Genomic DNA, 18,877 nt, shown 5'->3' with positions numbered 1-18,877 from the left:
CAAAAATCAGAAGTGCAACTACAATAACTTTTTTTTTTAATGTTGTTGGTGGTGGTAGTGGTTTTTTTTTTTTTTTTTTTTTTTTTTTTTGAGACAGGGTTTCTCTGTTTAACAGCCCTGGCTGTCCTGGAACTCACTCTGTAGACCAGGCTGGCCTCATACTCACCACCATCTGCCTGCTTCTGCTTCCCGAGTGCTGAGATTAAAGGTGTGTGCCACCCCACCCCATGTACAATAAACTTTTCGTTTCTATTTTTTTATTCTAGAATTGCAGAATATGTATAGAGTGTGGTACACGATCTAGTGCTCAGTGGCACCACAACTGTCTGATATGTGACACTTGTTATCAACAGCAGGATAATTTATGTCCTTTTTGTGGAAAGTGCTACAATCCCGAAATGCAGAAAGACATGCTCCACTGTAATATGTGTAAAAGGTAAGGAGAAATAGCTGCTCCATTTAGCTGTTTTGTTCATTCTTTGGTTTCTGTGATCATCTGCACTCTTTTAGCCTCTTTCCTACTGAGTGCTGTTATAAATGGAATTGATTGTTTATGCCTCTTTTTTTTTTTTTTTTGAGGTAGAGATTCTCTATGTATTCCTGGCTGGCCTAGATCTTGCTGTGTAGACCAGGCTAGCATCAAACTCACAGAGATCTTCCTGACTCTGCCTCCTGAGTTCTGGGATTAAAGGTGTGTTTCATAAGATACAGCACAGAAGCAGACAGACAAAATATAAGAATAGGCAAGGGAAGAAAAATATGTCATTGTAATGTTGTCCTTAAGTGTCTTCTTCATTTTGAAAACCTTTGGTAGTTTCCTTTAACCATCTTTTCTCATTTTTAACCTCATCATAACCATTCTTTTTTTTTTTTTTTTGTAAGAAATCAACTTTTCGTTTTTCATATAATATAATAATTTTGCTTTAAATTAGAGGTTTTTATATAAATTTATTTATTGCTGCAGATGGATTCACTTAGAATGTGATAAACCAACCAATCATGAATTGGATTCTCAGTTCAAAGAAGAATATATCTGTATGTATTGTAAACACCTAGGAGCTGAGATAGATTCCTTACATCCAGAAAATGAATTAGAGATGTCTGAACTACCTACAGGTAAGTGCGTGTGCATGTGTATGATTTTTACTTTTTTGAAAAGCAATATATCGATTAGTAACCAACATATTACTTCATTAATAATAAAGGAAATCTTTGTATCAAAACTCTGTAATTTCAGTTTCTCAAGCGTCTCATTCTCATCTTGTCTCCTCCTTTGTTTTTTCTCACTATGTTGTACAGGTTAACGTTAGCCTCCCATATGCTTGCAATATAAGTATGTACTATCACACTTAAAGTTTCTTAGCATTTGGTGTATTTATCAACCTTGGTCATCTGAATCTGGTGACTAAATAAAGTCTAGCCTCTTCCCAGTTTGTATTTCTGGTCTATCGTGCAGAAGTGTGCTATGTTCTTTGAACCAACGGTTTCTTACCTGTGGCCTATTTCTTTTTTCACAGTCTAGGCTATCTTTATCCAAACAAGATTTATGTTTATTAATGTTACTTTTTTCTTCAGCTTAAAATTTTGTTTAGGTAGTCAATGTTTTATATGAGTTTCTTTTTGTTATAAACACAGTGACTATATTAAAAGAGGAAAGAAAGTAGATCTACTTAATAGATAGTTTTTCATTTAGCATTTTAGAACCCTTTATGGAAGTCCTATTATAATCTATAAAAGGCTTAAGTAGAAAAATCATTAATTACTATACATCAGTAAACAATAGTAGAATGTTTATTTAAAATACATGGTTATCTACATATGTATATAAAAATTTTCTCTTTTGTTCTTTTGGTTTAGTGATGTTTGATATTGAACCTAGGGTTTTGTTTACCTTTACTTTTGACCGATACCTTCAGCCTGTAAAGCTTATTTTAAATGTACACACAATCAACCTTAATAAGGCATTATAACGTCCATGTTTTTAAATATAAACAAAGTAAAATCTGAATAAAAACTGTGACATTGCTGTTGATAATTTATACTCATTAAAATAAGGACATAGTTCTTGGCTTGATTAATAAAGAAAAACTTACTCTGATGTAAAGAATTAATCATTTTGTTAAGATTATTCCACTGGAATGGAAATTGAAGATGAAGTTGTATTTCTGGAGCCAGCAGTTAATAAAGATGTCAGTGATCACCAGCCCACCCCTGGAATTGTTCCTGATGGTAAGTCTGATTCTGTTTTTAAAGAAAATAGGTAATATACAGATATCTTCTAAAATCTGAATGAAAATTAGCTAAGGTGTGATACACTTGGAAACTGTTTAGCGAGCAGCCCCCCCCCCCACCTTTTTTCCTCACACCCTCCCCATCAAGGTTTCTCTGTGTAGCCCTGACTGTACTTGAACTTGCTCTGTTGATCAGGATGACCTCAAAACTCAAGAGATCTTATTCTGCCTCCCATGTGCTGGCATTAAAGGTGCCACCACAGGCTGGTGAGTGGAGCCTTTTAGAAAATTGTCTTCACCACAACTTTATAGGTTAGCTATAATCTAGTCTTAATTAATGTACTTTATTTAGGGACCAACTGATTTTCATTAAAAAGCAATCCATTGTTTTGCTAATTGTGAACTAAAGCTATTGTAGAATATGAGGTGTTTCTTGCAGAGATAATGAAAAATTTATTATGTGAAGTTATTTCTGTAGTGCTATTGAGGATATTTTAATGATGTTTCAGCTAAGTTTTTGCAGTATTGGTAATAGCTTTACTTGTATAATTAGTAAAATTTTATATTGGGGAAGTTTCTTATTAAATTATGAACTTTTCTGAAAGTTTATAATGTAAATGAAGCTTTGTGTTAAATTATATACTTTGTGTTCAAAACATAAACTCTTAGAGTTTTTCAAGTTTTTAAATGCCCACATTTAACAACTCTCACTAAAAATTATACTTCATACAGATGTAACTGGATAAAATAAGTTATAGGAGATCTGTAGTACATAAATAGACCCCTCATTATATCTTTGTATATCACTGACTAATATAATAATAGCTTATTTTGTGCTTGTTTTGGAAGTTGGCATTTTATAGTAAAACTCTTGTTCAGTTATTGTAGAGAGAGCAGTATTAGAGAAATGATGACTCTTTGCTTAAAGAATCCATCATATCTTATTTGTAGAAGTTCAAGTATATATTGAAGATCTCCAGAAAAGTAATCCACCAGAAAGCCTTGACACAGGTGGCCTCCTCATTTCTGGTAAGCTATATGTTCAGATTGTCTAATTTAATTGTGTTACAAGACAATAGCCCAATAATTTTTTTCCTCAACTAAGAATGGCAATGGATAAGTTGCCTATGAATAGTTTTTGGTTATTTCACATGTTTCGTTGTAACAGATCTATTATTTGCTGTTTTCCTTTTATCCTCACGTATAGCCTTTCATTAGAGTAGGCATGTGAAGTGAGATTTCATTTTGGTATCAGAACATGTATTAATTTGAATCACTGGTTTGAAAATAGTAAATGAAGAGTTTTATGTCTTCATTGATACAGCCTCAATGGCATTTTGAATAAATCTCTCATTTTCAGCAGTTCTACTTTTTAGAGACATTGGAGCCTCATGCTAATTGCGAACTCTAACTTTCTCTTAAGATCCGGCAAATTTTTACTTGTTTGCTAGTGTTTTGAGACTGGGTTTCACTGTATTTAGCCTTAACTGGCCTAGAGCTCACTATGAGGATTTGGTTGGTCTTGAACTCATAGAAATTTGTCTGCTTTTTCTCCCAAGTGCTGAGATTAAAGGCATGAAAAGTTTTAATAAATTAGTACTCTGGTTTAAAGTTTACTAGTCGTATGTATTTTAGTGTTTGACATATTAATAAACTCGTCAATATTAGTGTCTAAAGTTCTGACGTAATCACAATCCCTTATATATGCTGGATAGGTTAACATATATAGGTAAAAGCCAAAGGAAGTCTTAATGTGGCTGGAAAACCCACCAAATGGTATATCACAACTGTGTCTGTATTGTATCTTTATGTTTTTGATTAGTCTTCCTTTTCATTTAATATCATTTTTTTTAACTAGCTTTAAAAGAAGTTTAACTTTGCATACATAGTTAATTTCTAGTTTGTAAATGCTAAAATTGTAAATGTGTCATATGTGTATAATAGAAATATATCAATTGTTGAGTGTCTTGTTTTTAATTTTTTTTATTTTTATCTAGAAATTGCTTTCAACTCTAGGGATCATACTAAGCCTGTTTTTAGAAGGTCATGATTGTTGTTAAGCCATAAACCATTTGGAAATTTTTGCCTTAATTACTTCAAAAGTTTCTCTTCTCAAATACCTTCAAAGTTGTAGTTTAGCCAGATAATCCTATTTATGGTTAGATGTTTTGCATTTTGCATGTGAGTTAACGTTACCCGTATTCTAAATTTTGTAGAATCATCTGACAATAAAATGAAACCTGAATTGGTAAATGAGATTTCTCAGGAAATTGAGAGTGAAAAAATGGAAACTCTTTCTAAAGGGGTGCATGTTTGCGAGGAGGAGGAAAATGAAGACAGAATGGAAGTGACAGAAAATATTGAAGTCCTTCCACACCAGACCATTGTGCCACAAGAAGAACTGCAGTTGTCAGAGGAACCTGAGGCAGTATCTAAAGAAGAAACAAGCCCTCCACAATCAGCTGCCGAGTTCGCTGCACCAGAAGCCTTACTGTCCCCACACAGCGAGAGTTCCTCATCTTGTAAGGAAACGTTTGTGATAGAAAGAGTACAAGACGAAATGGAGCAAAAGGAGAATTCTGAATTCCCCACTGGGTGTGTGGATTTTGAAATGACTCTTGCTGTTGACAATTGTGTCAAAGATAGTTCATGCCAAGGAGAGAAATCTGTAAAGTTAGCAGCTGAGGAGGAATCATCCTTCTCTTCAGCAGCTGACCTGAGCAAAGCAGACATGTCTTCCTCCTCAACACTTTGTTTAGACTTGCCTTCATGCGACATGCTGCACGGTTACCCTTCAGCTCTCAACTCTGCTGCTGGAAACATGCCAACCACATACATCTCAGTCACTCCAAAAATTGGCATGGGTAAACCAGCTATTACCAAAAGAAAATTTTCTCCTGGAAGACCTCGGTCTAAACAGGTAGGATGATATTAATGATGACAGGAAAGATACTGCATTTCAAATGTGAAAGTTACATCTAGCTTTGGTTTAGAGGGCAGTTTTTCCATCCACAGAACTCATTCCGATATTTTTGTGTTTTGGTTTTGGAAGAATGCATTATTTAAAAAATACTGTTAACTGAGAATGTAATTTATTAAATTTTGGGTTATAAAAATGTGGTCTATTTGATTATAGTTTCTAGCAGAATACACACTCTAAGGTGTTTTTAGTTCCAAAATAATCTTAGAGCTTTAAAAACACAGTGTAAAATTATGAATCTATAGTAATATAGTAATAATGTTTATTTTTCCCTGTAAGATACACACACACACACGCGCGCGCGCGTGTGTGTGTGTTGTTGGCTTTTTTATCTGCACAAATGGAAATTTTATACTGGTAAATTTGTCATTTCGATGTTTTTTTCTGTATATAAATACTAAGTCTTTGTAAAATCATTTTTCAAGGTAGGACATACTTCAGTAGGTTTAGATAAAACAATCTTAAAATGTACTGTTGTTTTTTAGCAATTATAGGGGACAACTCTTAAATGTGCTGGGTGAGCATTCTGACCTGAAGGCGTACTCACTGGTTTGTTTTCCAGAGATCATACCATAAGACTCAGGCTCCCTTGGGAGTTGCTAGCCTACTCTGAGCTTTCCCAGTGCTGGAATTCTAAGCTGCTTCTCTTTCTTGGACTTTGCACTTTTCTTAAGTACTATAGATTCTAAATTTTAGGGATGAGTCACAGTTCTTCTTAAGTGAATTAAAGTGATACTAAATAGTAAAATAAAGATACCACTGCTTAGATTTATTGTTGTTCTACACAATTGCTGCTTTCTGATATAAACAATATGAAAGAATTTAGTTTTTAGTATTTGTTTGTAATTTTAAGTCTTATGACTTAAATTATTTCCAGGATTATATTTGACTTTTCAAGAGTGGTAATGTATTAATCTTAACCAACCAACTTTGGAGGTGTAAAGGCATTTAAAATCTATTTTAATGGACTGATTTGTCTCCTGAATAAATCTTGTGTATTTTTTATTCTCTAAAAATAAATTACACCAAAGGCAAAGGGACTAGCTGATGTTCTGTGGGAAAGACATATGTAGTGGATTACAGTACTTCAAGCAGTAGTGTGTGTGTGTCTCTGTGTATGTAAGTCAGAGGACACTGGTGATCAAACTTCAAGGCATTATGCTTGGCAGCAGGCACCCCCCAACCATCTCCCAGCCTTAGAATACACCTCAAATTATTTCTTGATTCAGTATCTTTCTATATAGCCATAGTTGCCCCTGTGCTTGGTGTATTTCTTGTGGCATTCCCCCTCGTTCTAGTTAATATATTCTTTGACACTTGACTTCTCTTATCCCATGAGACTTTTTTCTTCACTAATGAGCACACACCCAGTCTTTTTGTCGTTTTTCAAAATCAGCTATTTAATAAGTTATGTTACATAGTTCTGTTTCCTACCAAAAAGTTAGCAAAAGAAATTTGAATCTCACATTCACTTTTTGTTCTTGTGGTTTTGCATCCTATCAAGATTATATACTTGTTGGGAGGACATCTGACTATATAACCCATGCTGGTCTGCAACTCCATATATTCCAACTTCAGTGTCAAGATCACTGGTTACAGATGTGGATCTCCATGCCTGACTTGCACTGTCTTTGCCAACATTATGTAATGGCCCCACCCAAGGCTAACTAAAAACCCCTCTTAGGGTCTAGTTTGACCTTAACCTTGGAAGTAGAGTTCTTAATCGAGCAAGAAGCTTTGCTTTCCTCTGCTGTACTATTTTTTATTTTGTTTTGTTTTGTATTTTTTGGTAATGTGTAGAAAAAAATACTATGTGGAAAGCTTTTAAAAAGTGGCAGAAAGTAGGATCGAAAAAGTTTTAATTGATCAAATTCCTTATTTTGTTCACATTTCAGCATGTCTCAAAGTTCTTTGCCTTTTTAAAAAAATTATTTCTTGATTCAGTATCTTTCTGTATGAACATAGCTGCCCCTGTGCTTGGTGTATTGTTCTGTCCTGCTTCTGTTCCCTGAGTGTCTTGTCATATCTGTCCATTCTAGTTTATAAATTCTGAAATAACAGTAATTAAATCATGTTTTAAGAAGAGAGAGTGTGTATGTGTGTGTTGCATATTTGAGTATAAGCCCTTTTGTGGTGTTAAGCTGAAGACACATGCAGACTAGAAACATCAAACTTTTTGTTTCTTTGTGCTTGTAGTTGTAGTTCTAAAGCCATTCTCCAAATCCTTAGTAAATGAGCCATAATTGTATTCAGAAACTATTGAATACTAAACTGTGTGTCTTTACTCTTACAATGCCCAATCAATCACAATCAGGTTTTCTGTCTTACTCTGTTTAGACTGAGCTTTATTGTTCTGTCTTTATTTTCTTTGAGGTAGGATCTCATTATATAGCCCTGTCTGGAGTGCACTGTGTAGACCAGGCAGGCCTCCAACTTGTAAAGAGAGCTGTCTGCATCTGCCTTTCCAGTGCTACCACTTGCGGCTGAAGTTGGTTTGTAGAAATGAGGTATTTTTTGTAAAAAGACTTTTATAAGTCATAACAATAAGGTATTACTACAACTCTATGTTTACCAAAAGACAGCTGATAGTCTTTTGTTTCCTGTCCCTGTAAGTTCTCATTCTTCTGCTCTATCTCTTCAAGTATTTTCACAATCCTATAATTAGAATTATTTTTTCAAAAGTGCCCTTGGCTTGTATAGAGTCTTGAGAGATGCCCAACCTTTTAGAAGTGTGCAGTTGCCTTGTGAAGTTCCAGTCCCTCTCGGGTTGTAAGACTAACATACTTTCTTGGGATCTAATAATAATATTATATTTAACACATGACATTAAGGTTGAGTTACTGTATTTTTTTTCTCTTCCTTTTTTTTTTCTTTTCTTCACTTTTTGGATGATAGTAGGTGATAAGGCTCCCCTACTTTGAAGCCTAGTCTGGTCTCAAACGTGGAGCAATATAACCTTCCTTTTTCAGCTTCTTGAAAGCTGAGTTTAGATTTGACGTTTAATAAAAAGCTGGTTTAATAAAAAGAATGTTATTTCTTTTCACTTACCATTATTGGCCCCCTTTTTCCTATCCTATAGCCCTGTAACCTGCACTATATTTTTATACGTTTCCTTGAGAAAATTAATGCTCACACGAACAATTTGGAAAATTATTCACTGTAACCAGTACAGTCTCTGAATATAGTATTCACAGTTTCTGCTGGCTTTGATTGATAGCCACTTGGTTCTTTGTGATGCTTCTCAATTTTCAGTTTCCTAATGTTTTATAATTTGAGCTCTCCTTGTAGATAGCTTAAGAGTAACAGTGCATTGTTAGACAATTGGATGAGCTTAGTGTGTTTGGCAGAACAGTGCAATGTTTATTGATGAATTCCTTCATGCATTCAAAAATATTATGGAAGAGAAAAATAGTGTTTAGTAATTATTGCACAGAATGCTTGACACAACTGAGGAAGAAAAGGTTTGTCCTCATTTTTTTAAAGATGTATAACAGGTAGTCATGATTTTTCTTCGGTTTCTTTTAAAATTGCTTATAATCTATCTTGCAGTGTCCTATGATAATATACTTATTAAAATTCATTATGTAACTATCAAGCTTTTATTATAAAAATTCTTCGTAGCAGCCAAGTAGTTTCCTAATTATCCCTGCATTGACATCATTCTTGGTCTAGAATGCTTTTCATTTGGTTCATCCATGTTATATGAAATGTAAATGCTTTGAAATGAGATGAAACTTTGGCATCAAAGCTAACCTAAATAATACATAATCAACAGAAAACTTATTTATGAAAAAATTTAACACTATTTTTGTCTTGGAGTGTTACTTTTTATGGTAGTTATGTAATATTAAAAGATTAAGAGAAATTTAAGATGTGCAGTAAGGAAATACTTAGTGAAAGGCCAGTGAATGTAGTGAGAGGACAATATTGAGCTATATCTTGCCTATGTTTTTCCTCTAGTAAATAAATAAGGTGTAGAGCATCTCAGGTGAAGATGTATTGAGAGCAGCCTACAGATCAGTGGCTCACTTACAGTGCAAAGGGAAGGCCTTCTGACAAGGGTAGAAGCAGACAGCCATTTTTGAAAAGATTGGAAGGGTGGAGTAAAGCTGTATCAGTTAGGCCCTGATTGGAGAGTACAGTATGTTTGAAAGATAGTAAGGAAACCAAGGCAGGAAGAACGTACAAATAGGGAGAAAATGAGTGATTCATGACGTGAATGGAGTGAGTGGAGGGAGGCGGTTGGAAAGGTTTGCTTTCTAAGTGAACCGAGGTACAAGCAGAGGGTTAGAAATAGGTTCCTTGCTGTGTGGGATTTATATTTCTTCAAATGAATCTAGCTGCTGGACAGAGAAAGTCTTGAGACTCTCAGGGTCAGAGATAGGCAGAAAGAAATGACTTTTAGAACAGGTGGCATGCAAGATTGTGGCAGGCAGGATAGGAATTCTGGCAGTGGAAGTGCAGCTGGGAATGTATTGACCAGAAAGATGAGATAAATTCTGGGGTTGCTGATTTGGATGGAAGGACTAAAAGCAGATCAGAATGGCAGAGAATACTTTTTGGCCAGAGTTCTAGATGCCATTCTAAAAATGAAAGACTAGCAAATAAAAGCAGCTATGGGAGAGATTTTAGATGTGATCCATGTTAGAGGTTGTCTTAGTTACTTTTCTGTTACTATGAGAAGACACCATGATGATGGCAACTTATAGAAGAAAAGGTTTATTTAGGACTGATAATTTTAATGGGTTAAATAGAATCCATGAGCATCATGGCAGGGGTCATGACAGCGGAAAGGCAGGTATGTCATTGAGGCAGGAGTTGAGAGCTCACATCTTAATCCACAAACTGAGTCAGAGAGAGCATACTGAGAATGGTGCAAATCTTTTGAAACCTCAAAGCTTGCCCTTGGTGATATACCTCTTCCAACAAGGTTACATTTTCTAATTCTTCCCAAACACTTTCAGCAACTGGGTACCAAGTGCTCAGATATAGTCCCGGGGTTTATGGGAGCTTTTCTCATTCAAACCTCCACAGAGATTTTGTTTAACAAGATGGATGTATTAAGGAAATTTAAAAAAGAAAAAATCACACTTCCTTGGAGATGTTAGAAAAAGAACTAGAAACTGCATGTAGAAGACAACTGTTTCCAAGATGGCATTTCAAGCCTTCACTGTAAATAATGTTTAGGATTTGGGCTTCAGTTCTTAAGAAACTCAAGGGCTTCAGATGTTCATGAAAGCACTTGCAAAGTAGAGAAAAATCATTAGGGAGGTGTGCTACCACCAGATCAACAGAACTGTCTTGAGTAAATTGAGAACAGAGAATGGACTTTTGGCAACATGGAGGTTAATAGGGCCCGTTGACACAATGCAGGGGAGATGGCACAGACACAGATGCCACGGGAAGTGGGGTAGTGAGCGGGAGTTATTAGCTGCTGTGTACCAAAAGGAGTATGTCCTTGTTAACTGAATGTGGTTAGGGAATCGATGACAGAGAGAAAACTTAAGAATTATCCTGCACTATAAAACACAGAGTGGCTGATGATGAATATCTGTTCTTCAGACACGTGGCTCTTTAGTTTGAGTTCGAAGTAGAATTAATTTGTCCTTTATGTTTCTTAACTTTTTCTCCTCCAAACTTTATCAACTGTCTCTTCAGTGTGGATTGGTGGTCATACTCTTTATTTTGGTTATTTAAATTGCTCATTGCATTTGTGTTAGTACTGGGATTCTTACTAGTTTGATGATCTAGAAACATGGTAAGTACAATATATCTTGTTTTAAGATTTTGTCATTTAATTGGTAAAATAATTATATGTATTATTAAATGGTCTGATTCAAAATAGGCTCTTTGTTATTTGTCATTTGTTGTGTTTTACTTTAAATTATTGCCTTGGTGAAATAAAAACATCCTTGCTCTTTAGTGTCTTTGTCAGATTAGCTGAGAATGCTGAATGTGGTTATTTGGAAGGGAGATGCCTAGATGCCTTAATCTTATTTTAACTGTTTTAATGAGACACCATTTCTTGCATATTAGGCACCTTAGTCATTTTAATTTGCAAATTTAGGACAATTTGCTTTAATAAATCTCTTAACTATTCAAATTAACTCCTTGGGTATGATTGCTGTAAGATGTCATTCACATAAATAAAAATCATCCAAGGTGAATGCTTTCATTCTGTATGTATTTTAGTCTACTGGTTTTGGTGTTAATACCAGTGAATAGAACACTCTTTAAAGTTGTCCTTTCAACCTTTTTGGTTTAGACATACTTGTTAGATTAATATAATCCATAAATAGCTTTCTTCTAGTGTTAATTCTTAGACTGTGACTGACTTTTATTTTTATTTTTGTAATGTAGTTACAGTTCACGAATCAGTACTGGTGTTATATAAACTTTGATTTGATTTTTTTATTACACTTTATTTTATTGATATTTCTTCTGAGATATTAAATTATACCTGCAAACATTTAAGTTAAAGTCACTTTAGGTGATAGGTTTATTTTCTCAGACTTGAAGCAATTTGTCCTAATTTTTCATACATTTGCATTCGTTTTTGCTGTTCTAAAATTCCTTAGTTGCTGGCTTTGATCTTTTATGTTGCTGAGTTTTATACATCTATTTTCTCACCTGCCATATCCTAGGGGGCTTGGAGTAACCATAATACAGTGAGCCCACCTTCCTGGTCCCCAGACATTTCAGAAGGCCGGGAAATTTTTAAACCCAGGCAGCTTTCTGGCAGTGCCATTTGGAGCATCAAAGTGGTAAATAAAACTTGCATTTACATTCATGTATCATTTCTTTGTAGTTTGTTTTGTTCTATTGGATGTTAAGAACTAAACCTTTCTTTCTAGATTCAACTTCCAGAGCCACTTTTTCAATTTGACAGCTTGGCTTATATTTCACTTAAAGATCTAGATGAGGAGGAAGTTAAACTGTAGTATTATAAGGATACATTTTTAATGCCCCTTTTTCTGACTAGTTTTCTTCTATTGTTGTTGTTATAAGTTGTTGTAATTTTTATTTTAAGGAAAAATTCTTGTCACAGACCAAAATGTAATCAGGAACTTGCTCATTTACAATATCACAAAGCTTAGTTGATTATGTACAGACAAAGTTTCATATTTGTGTTTACCTCAAGTCACAAAGAGTTCCCGTATCATAGGTTGACAGTGCTTTCTCAGTTCTTGACATGAAGTAGTCAGTTTGAAGCAAAAAAAGTTCAAAAAGCAATCATCTCGATAGTTAAAGTACTTTATTGACTAAAGAAGGTAATTTTTCCTTATCTTCTGTATGTGGTATGTTTCTAAATAGAGCTACTTAAATTAGACTAGTGAAAGATTTCAGAAGACTTTCAGAGTATATTGTCTTAGTTTCTTTTACAATTTTAAGTGCACATTTATGCTCATCCAGATAATTGTAATCACCCAAAATAATATGACATAATTTTAGCTTATTCATTTTAATTAATTGATGGTTGATTAGAGATTAGTCTCATTATGTAGCCCAGGCGGCCTTGAACTCCATTCAAATCCTCCCTTGGACTCCCAAGTGCTAGGATTACAGCCAGGTGCCACCATACCCAGGTTTAAATATATAAGAGCGTAAAACGTGACTCGATGATTTTGTAGCAAACGCTGCCAATTTTCACTTACTTTTAATCTGTACCAATGAATGTTAGGAAATATTAACTGAGGGGTTACTGTAATCCTGATTTTAAATTACTGCTTTAACTTTTCCCCACACTCCTACCTGCCACAAGCCATTCTTTGATTCGTGCTGAAAACAACCTGTCTAGTGCAGTCCCACCTTCTGTCTCTCTTGTTCAGAGCTGAAGACCTCTGGGACCCAAAGAACAGGGCGAGCGAGAACAAGGAAAGACAGGTTGGAGCTTGAAGGTGTTTGTATTTATTAAAAATGAAGGGGAAATCACAAATCTTCTTCCCATTTGTTCATGCAGTGTTTTATTCTCCCCACATAAATACAATACTTTGACACTGAGCTTGTTATACTCAGCAGGCAGGGATTTCAGTTTAGGAAGCTGATGAAGGGTATCAGGTGAGGATGTGTCATACTTCCCGTTTGTTACAAAGAACAAAAGGTTCCTGGACCACATATATAATATTTTTATAAGATTCAGTTTTTCCTCAGTCAGTAATAGATAATACTAAATATAACCAAGGTGAGGTCAGGACTCTAATCTTGGTTGGTATCTATAGCTTAAGATCTCAGAGAATTTAACATATTTTCTTATAGGACTTTTTCTTATGTTAGTAAAACATTACTTTTAAGGTTAGTTATTTTGCCTTTATGTCAATTTAATTAAAATCTTGAAGCAATTTTAAATATTGTGTTCAAATGAGTTAGATATGTTCAATTTATATGACAGCTGTTCAATAATAAAGGTTCTATTTTCATGGCAGACATAATACCCTTCACACTGGTAAATAGTAACTTTGCTGTTTTGTAATATTTCAGAATAGTGACTAAAAATGAGGGACTGTGGGCCACTTGTTAGGTCAGTGATGTTGGAGATGTCACGGATACCTCTTACTCTCAGTATAATTATCTATAAAGCAGAGATACTCTGTAAATTTGTTAAGAAGAAAAATTGTTTATATCAGTATATACTAAGTGCCCAATAAATGTTCCTGTTAGACTCATCTCCAAGAGGAGAGTTTTTCTTTGGCATCTGTCTTGTACTGAAGATATCCTGTGCATATAGAAATGTCTGTGTTGGGTCTGATTACTCTAGACACCCAGAATAAAGGTACAGAGAGTCGATTAGTGTCAAGGCTTGCTGATGGGAAGCACACATGAGAACAGAGGCAACACTGGATTCTAAAGTTTTAAGTAGTCTTATTAATAAGTTTTGGCTACATATTTAAAGATGGAAATAGTAAGTCTGATCTATTGTAAAAGAAAGGTATTTCTGTAACATTTGATAAAATGTTTTTTTTTTTCCACTGACCATCTGTATTTTAAAATTCTCTTGGGCATTTACTGAATGTTTACTCATTCTTATTTGTTATGTAGGGCCGAGGGTCTGGATTCCCAGGGAAGCGGAGACCTCGTGGTGCAGGGCTGTCAGGACGAGGTGGCAGAGGCAGGTCTAAACTAAAGAGTGGAATCGGAACTGTTGTATTACCTGGGGTGAGATTTCTGTTCTTATTATTCCAGCAGCAGTTAATGGTGATACTCTCATTTGTAGCAAATTCTTTTCATCCTGAGAGTCCCAGGAACAGTCTCATCCCTTTACATTTTACTATGTTTCTGCTTGGTAATTACGGACTTCATTTTATTTTGGACGTCTGTTCAGGTGGTTTTGTTTTCTGATTTGTCATTCTTTTCTTTTTTCTTTGACATATTTTTCTGTCAACCTTCTACAAGAGAGAATTTATAATGTATTTTCTTTTTAATTAAAAATATTCTATATTGAATCCTATTTTTAAAGATGTATTATTTCATTTCATGTATATGGGTATTTTTCTGCATGCAGGTATACCAACTGTATGCCTCTGTGTGCCCTAAGAATTCAGAATAAGAAATCAAATCTCCTGGAACTGGAGTTACACATGGTTGTGAGCCATTTGGCATGGTTGCTGGGAATTGAATTCAGGTCCTCTGCAAGAATAATATGTACCCTCAGCTACTTAGCATTGTCTCCAGCCCCCGTTTGTTAGTTTGGCATTTAAAGTTATTTCTTATTACAGTTGCTGTATTATAATAAGACCTATAGTGAAGACCTAGAAATGTAGGTTAATACTGGTTCGAATGATGTTCAAGATTGCATGAGTATTTTAGATTGATAAATGCTTATTTATGAGCACATTTTGAGGTTTCCTGTTGATGTGCATTGAAAAATCTAGTTGAGCTGTGCGGTGATGGCTCATCTATAATCCGAGCACTCTGGAGGGATAGGCAAGAGGATCTCTGAGTTCTAGGCTAGCCTGGTCTACAGAGCGAGTTCCAGGACAGCCAGGGCTACACAGACAAACCCTGTCTTGAAAAAAATAAAAACCAAAAAAGCAAAACAAAACAAAACGAAACAAACAAACAAAAAACCCAAAACGAAGGAAGATAGAAAGAATTTGAGCTGGGTGTGCTGGTGTACTCTAATCCCAACATTCAGGAGACAGAGGCAGGCAGATCTTTTTGAGTTTATGGACAGCCTCATATACTTGGAATTCCGGAGGGATGGGGAGCAGGGATGAAGAGATGGAAACTGATTTATTTCTGGGCATAGTGGCTCAAATTTTTAATCATAGTACTTGCACCAGCAGGTGGGTCTCAGTGAATTTGAAGCTTAGTTGATATACAGAGTGAGTTCCAGACTAGCAGGACCTACATAGTGGTAACCTGTCTCAAAACAATCAAATGCAAGCCAAAACAGATTTATTGAGTGGTAGGAGACTTATTAGTTGGTATGAGGGTACAGATATTTGACACACAGAATTTAATAAGCTTTGGTGTGTACAAACCTTGAAAACCATAGAATAATCAAGGCAGTGAAGACATTCATCTCTTAAAGTTTTACTAGGATCCTCTGAAGTTCATGTGGTTTCCCATCTTCACCTCTAACCTTTCTCTTCAAGCGTGACTGATCTTAGTTTCTTGTGGCTTGTGTCTGTAATCTTAGTACTTGAGAGCCTGATGCAGGATTGGTGCCAGTTTACATAGCTTAACCGAAGAGTTTTGATTTGTCCTTTGGTCATATCTCCAGGTTAAATATTTAGGTTGCTTAATGGTTTCCCTTATATGACTTTAAGTTGCTGTTGTTTGTGCCTTGATCACAATATTCACATTGGTACTATCAATTAAAACTGATTTTACATGTGTTTAAATTTAAATTGTTGATTAGTATATTTTTTAGCTAAAATTTCAGCCATTCCCCAATAAAATTATTATTTATGTTTTGACCTTGAGTGTAACATTTCTATGTAGGTTCTAACCTTTTAAGGAAAAAGGATCATATTTTATTATTTTAGTATTGACTTCCTGGTTTCCTGTTACTGTATCTAATTCAGAGCTTTTGTTGGGGCAGAGTGTATAATAAGAATCCAATTGGTGCCTAGTTGGTTTGGGGAAATATAATCAAGTTTAGAAATGAGCACCCATGGTTGATTATTGTTCTGCTAATACTGACATTTTGATAAGCTAATTATAATATTCTGAAGCGGTGCCATTTAGTAGAGATGAATAGGAACCACATATGCAATTTAAAATTTCCTGGGAGTCACATTTAAAAAGTTATAGTGAACCAACAAACTTAATTTTATTGTGTCTTATGACTCTTATATTTATATTATTACCCTTTTCCCATGTAAGGTATATAAGCTTGATAGCAAGCAATTTTTATATTCTGAGTTTGGTACTGACTCTTTAATGACTGCTGTGCGTATGATAGCATAGCCTATTTTTATCTAATCACATTGCAGTTCTCAAGTGACTAAAAGTGATATATACACACTTATATATGCTATAATTTTATAGTTTCTTGAGTAGAATTTCTGGATAATTAAGTATTATTAAAGACAGGCTTTCGGGTTTTCATTTATCCTCCTCTATGGTGCTTGTATATCTAAAGTAAGCACTTAGTGAATTGAAAAAAAAAATCATGACTTAATTTGAGAGACAGGGTCTTCCTATATATCCAGGCTAGCCTCAAACTTACCATCCTCCTGCCTCAGCTTCCTGAGTTCTGTGATTATTATTTTACAGCACTATGCCTATGATTGATGTTTTTGTTTTTTTGTAGGTGTCTGCTGCAGAAATTTCATCAAATAAAGATGAAGAAGAAAACTCTATGCACAATACCGTTGTGTTGTTTTCTAGTAGTGACAAGTTCACTTTGCATCAGGTTTGAACTTAATCTTCTGTTTTCTAATTCTTCCCCACTTTAATCTGTCCCATTTGCCTAAATATCATCCAGATAAGCTGTAGAACTATGATAATTAAGAATGTATTTTTAAAATCTGTATTAAAATCTATATTCTTAACTTTATCTGCAATTTAAAATAGTTTTACATGTTGTTAATTTTCAGGATATGTGTGTAGTTTGTGGAAGTTTCGGCCAAGGAGCAGAAGGAAGATTACTTGCCTGTTCACAGTGTGGTCAGTGTTACCATCCGTATTGTGTCAGTATTAAGGTAATGTGCTTAAGTTAAATGAGTTAACAAAAACATTTCTAATAAAGAATTCCATTTGCTTGTTTGTTTGTGCATGCACACATGTATGAGTGCACACGCCACAAGTGTGCATCTGGATGTCCATCTCCAATGTGGGTCCTGGGATCGACTCAGATTATCAAGCTTGCTCTTCAAGCTTTCTCACTATTTTCAATATATATTTCTATTTTATTTGAGCACTAATACTGTTTTCTTAGTTCTTAAAAATTAATTATATATCTGTTATACATGATATATACATTATTGAAATCAAGTATTTGTCGCTATTATGCATATGTGGCGATATTTAAGTACCTTAAATACTGTTTTTTAAGTGTTTGTTACCTCAGTAAATTATCTCCCAAAAACTTTGTGACCTTGCATTGTGCAAGTTACCCTTCTGTCATAGCGTAGGTGTTTACTCTGAAAACGGTTAGTCTTATGACTAACTGAGGCATTAGTTTTATCACCACCCATCTTTGATTACAGAAATTCAGAACTAGTACCTTACATTCATAAGTTTGTATGCTTATCCATGTTTCTCCCATGTTCAGATTCCTCGGTCCGTCCATGTGTGACCCCCCCCCCCCCCCCCCGCCCTCTTTGGTTTTCAAGAAAGGGTTTCTCTGTGTAACAGTCCTGACTGTCCTGAAACTCACTTTGTAGACTAGGTTGGCCTTGAACTCACTAAGATCCACCTGCCTCTGCCACCCAAGTACTAGAATTAAAGGTGTGCACTACCACCGCCTGGCTCAATTTCTCCTCTTTTTTTTTTTTTTTTTTTTTTTGACACAATTCTGCTATAACCAAGAGCTCACAACTCTTAGTTGCAAGCATTATTGACACTAAGAACATTGTATGTGGCAACTATGTACTTGGTTTTAAGTTACCTAAAAATGGGCATATTACAGTAACTGAATGAAGTGATTTCTATATACAAACTCATTTGAAATAAAACTTATAATATTTGAGTAAAGTAACAGATGCTCAATGCAAGTATCAGTTTCCAGCTGTGGATGTAGGTTCCCCCAGAGTACTTTAGACCATTTTCTGTTTCTGCTGTAGCACATAGGATAAGCATGAACCTTAACTTCTTGGTTATTAATCACTCTGAACTTAATGTGATCTTTACCCCTTCCTTTTGCCCTCCACCACCACTGTGTGATGCCGTATTTATCCAATATGTTGATATGGTAAACAAAGTATCATGTGTCCCCAGGAGATGCTTAATGGTATACTAGCATTTTTTCTTTGCTAAAGTAACACTAGTTTTTGTACATTTAAGATTCAAAGTGAAATGCTATAATTTTTTTTTAAAATAGAAAACTAGTACAGTTAGTATATACAGTCATTTCTAATTTATTACTCATTGTACCTTGCCTTTCTTTGTTCTGTCTTCATTTTGTAAATAATGCATGATTTGTCATTGGAATACTATCTGATTCCTTTCCAGATGTGATTGTAAAGTCTTGTGAGCCCAGTGATGTCTTAATGTGGCC

General features: G+C 34.9%; 1 protein-coding gene across 9 annotated transcripts in view; it reads left to right on the top strand.

The window, feature by feature from the left end:
- Kmt2c (lysine methyltransferase 2C) overlaps positions 1-18,877 on the top strand; it is a 239,931-nt gene that overhangs the window by 138,601 nt on the left and 82,453 nt on the right. For all 9 annotated transcript variants that reach the window (XM_050123724.1, XM_050123718.1, XM_050123725.1 and 6 more), the window contains exons 10-18: positions 267-436; positions 965-1,116; positions 2,125-2,229; positions 3,183-3,260; positions 4,448-5,151; positions 11,856-11,975; positions 14,248-14,364; positions 16,970-17,071; positions 17,256-17,360. In XM_050123724.1, the coding sequence (XP_049979681.1) occupies positions 267-436; positions 965-1,116; positions 2,125-2,229; positions 3,183-3,260; positions 4,448-5,151; positions 11,856-11,975; positions 14,248-14,364; positions 16,970-17,071; positions 17,256-17,360 (1,653 nt within the window). The remainder of the gene's footprint in view (positions 1-266; positions 437-964; positions 1,117-2,124; positions 2,230-3,182; positions 3,261-4,447; positions 5,152-11,855; positions 11,976-14,247; positions 14,365-16,969; positions 17,072-17,255; positions 17,361-18,877) is intronic.

This window comes from Alexandromys fortis, unplaced genomic scaffold (genome assembly GCF_014885135.2).
Source record: "Alexandromys fortis isolate MF-2015 unplaced genomic scaffold, M_Fortis_MF-2015_v1.1 scaffold_217, whole genome shotgun sequence".
Taxonomy (NCBI): Eukaryota; Metazoa; Chordata; class Mammalia; order Rodentia; family Cricetidae; genus Alexandromys; species Alexandromys fortis.
The sequence above is the reverse complement of the archived record's forward strand: the minus strand, read 5'-3'. Positions and strand labels throughout refer to the sequence as shown.